Source organism: Tupaia chinensis, unplaced genomic scaffold (assembly GCF_000334495.1).
Source record: "Tupaia chinensis unplaced genomic scaffold, TupChi_1.0 Scaffold000116_1, whole genome shotgun sequence".
In the NCBI taxonomy this organism is placed as follows: Eukaryota; Metazoa; Chordata; class Mammalia; order Scandentia; family Tupaiidae; genus Tupaia; species Tupaia belangeri.
Genome location: NW_006159580.1, coordinates 1,013,148 through 1,016,365, shown reverse-complemented (window position 1 = coordinate 1,016,365; position 3,218 = coordinate 1,013,148). Strand labels below are relative to the sequence as shown.

Here is a 3,218-nt window from a genome sequence, read left to right as displayed (position 1 = left end):
AGCAGAATTTTGGACAGACTCTCACTCTGCCCTTAGAGTGGCAGCCTTGTTAACAAGCAGGCTGCAGCGTCGCTGTCTCCCTCTCCGTCTCCATCGCTCGAGCCCTTGTGGTCTCTCATGAGGCCACAATCCACAACGCTCTGCCTCAGAGACGCGAGAAAGACCCTGATGGTTCCCAGACCGGAGGCATTTCCAGTGAGCTGTGGGAGGCATGAGTGCAGGAGGAGGTTTTGTGCCAAGGAGTTCCGTTGAAGGGCAGCAGTGTTCCTTAGGGGGAGGCAGGAATCACCCTCTTACAGCCCCTTGTTTGTAACACGCTGCTGTCCCAGCCGCACTGCACAAGGAGAGTGTGTGCTTTGGCTTGCTCTTTTCATTGCTGGAACCCTTCCTACGATTAGCCCGTTCCTATTATCGTGCCTGTGAAACAAGCATTGGGTTCATAGAGCAGATGAGCTGGAGTTATCCTCACGCAGAAGGTGTCCATCTCCATTCCAGTGTGGCTGTAGCAATAGCGTGGTGTTTCTGGCATGGTTCGAGGGGAAGCTTGGCTACACTGGCGTCATGCCCAGCTGCGGCCCCCAGGCCCTCAGCTGGCCAAAGCCTCTCAGTTGGCAGGTGGTGGAGCCAGCCCTCGTCCAGTTATTTCATCTGAGACATTTGGCTGCCTGGATTAGGGATTTCTTAGTAAGCCAAGCTGCTTTCTCCCTCATTGGAATTCCAACTTCCGAGCCTTCTACTCCTCAGAGCAGAGATTGGTGGGCGTAACTTAAAAGCACATTGTCAGCCCCACAGGTGGCACGGTGGTTAAGGGGCTGGAACCCATGTGGCCGACTCCGCCATTCTAGTCCTGGACCTTGGGCTTGAAAAGCACACCGGGCACAGGTGCATGTGTGTCCAAAGTCCTGAGAGGAGAATGGAAGAGAAGGGATTGTGGTGTGGCCATCCCCACTAGGGAGTGATTTCCCACTTTCTCTCTCACTGTCTCCCTCTGGTGATTGCATGTGCCTTATAGCAAAAAATCAAATAAAATTGAAAAAGTGTACTATTATAAATGTGATAGGAAGCCAACTTTTGGAAATCCTTCCCAATGGAGACAGACTTACCCCTCTGCGTCTAGTAAATGCCAAGCATTACAGTCTGTCAGAAGTCATACTGCTTCTCTGAGCAGGTGCCAAGGGCTCTGTCTTTGCCTAGTACGTGTGGATATTAGGGAGAAATGTGGAGAAGAACGTCCTTTAAGATGCAGCCTGTCTAAAAGCTGCTTGGGAAGTATTATCTACCGAAGAGATTATGCAGAGCACTGTGGAGACAGGAAAAGAAGGGAAGGAAGGATCTCGGGGTTTATGTGTCGTTTTCTGAAGGCTAAAATGAGGCAAGGGAAGGGGACCATTCTAATCAAAAGCCTCTGAGATTCGCAGCACAGGTGTCTAACCAGAGAGGCGGTCGCGAATCCACGTGAGGCGTGAACTGCTCACTTCTCTCCCCAGCCTCTCTCCCTTCAGGTATGGAAGGAGCCAGCCGGCTCCCATTTGGCCGGCACCGTCTGCCTTGGTGCTAGCCATGGCCACGAGGAGTACTGAGTGTCCGTCTCTTGCAGGTCCTGGCGCCGAGCCCCAGAATCCAGGGGAGTGCAGCCAGGGAGGAGGACGAGCACCCGTACGAGCTGTTGTTAACCGCAGAGACCAAGAAGCTGGTGTCTGTAGACGGGAACATGAAAGGTACAGTCCCCCGTGGCCCTGCAGAAACAACTCCAGGGAGGGTCTTAACAAGTACACGCTCTGGGCAGGAGGAGAAGGCGATGCAGCTCTGATGTGCTCGGGTCAGGGCCGTGGGTTCCATGGCAGGGTGGAGGGTGTGGTTGTGGCCTTTCCCGAACTGGATGCCCTTTTGGGAGCTGGCCGCCCCCGCTCAGCACATGAGAAGGGAAAGGCGAGGTCAGACAAGGGGGTGGCTGTGGGTGGAGGGATTGCCAGCAGCAGGGCAGGACCCACTTGGGGTCCCTAGTCAGTGCTGTGGAAAAACAAGCCCAACAAGTCAGTCCCTTTGGGTTCAGGCTGACAAAGCAGGCTCTGCTATCGAGTCTGACCTCAGAGCTCAGAGGAGCACTCCTGGGGAGGGGCCGTGATTGGCCGCCACTCGGTAACTAGAGTGCTCTGTTGCCTTGGCCTACTTTCGGCGCCTCTGGAAGGGCATGAGCGCTGTGCTGCTGAGAGCCAGCCCGCGGAGGTAAACGCCGCCAGGACCCGGTAAGTGCGCGCTGCTGGGGGATTGGTGTCAGGAAGGATGAGGAGGGGCACGGCAGCTGCCACTGTCATTTGAAGGAACTTCTGTGGCCCTTCCCAGCTTCCTCTAGCCTGCAGGTATTAGGGCCTTTGTGGGGTGTCGCTAATGCTCCGTTCAACCTTCAGTCAGCCCTGGCCCAGGTAAGATGGGGGATGAGTGCTTTCCTTTGCAGTGCCCTTTGCCAGACCTGTCAGAGGACATGGGGTGGCAAGGAAGACGTGGACACATGGGTATGACATCGTAGACCTTTATTTGTAATGGCCTCGCTTCATAGATGTTCCCTTGTGACATGCAGACACTCTGGACATATTCAGAGGAGTTTGTGTTGTGTTTTATGGTGTCCACTTGAAAACGTTGTGATTTCAATACAGTAAAATCCATCTTTTTTTATATGTGATTCTGTGTTTTGTTGACAAATATAGTTGTATAACTGCCACCACAATCAAAGTACAGAAGAGTTTCATCACACCCGAAATTTCCCCACGCTTCTGTGCAGTCAGCCTCTCACCCTCTTACCCTGGCGTCTACCGCTCTTAAGTCTGTCCCAGTATTTTGCCTTTTCCAGAACGGCATATAAATAAAATTGTGTAGTATTCACCCTTCTGGGCCTGGCCGCTTTCACTTAGCATAATGCATTAGCGACTCATTCGTGCTGTTGCACGTGTCAGTAACTTGTTCCTTTTCACTGTCGAGTACTAGTCTGTCGTGGATATACCACAGTTCATCCTTTCCGTGAGGGAGAGCTGAGGGACAGCTGGGTCATTCGCAGTTCTTGGCAATTACAAAGAAAGCTACTTGAAACATTTGCATACAGCTTGTTTTCACGTCACTTGGCTAAATACCTAGGAGTAGGATTCCTGGACCCTAGGAAACACGTTTAACTTCTTAAGAAGTGGCCAAACCATTTTATATTGTGGTTGTACCATCTGGCATTC

At 52.5% G+C, this 3,218-nt stretch overlaps 1 protein-coding gene across 6 annotated transcripts in view; it reads left to right on the top strand.

Moving 5' to 3' along the window:
• The window catches only part of ANKS1A (ankyrin repeat and sterile alpha motif domain containing 1A), a gene marked incomplete at its 5' end in the record, with an annotated part of 128,034 nt that overhangs the window by 30,268 nt on the left and 94,548 nt on the right, over positions 1–3,218 (top strand). For all 6 annotated transcript variants that reach the window (XM_027770206.1, XM_014586168.2, XM_014586166.2 and 3 more), the window contains 1 exon segment: positions 1,598–1,718. In XM_027770206.1, coding sequence (XP_027626007.1) covers positions 1,598–1,718 — 121 coding nt within the window.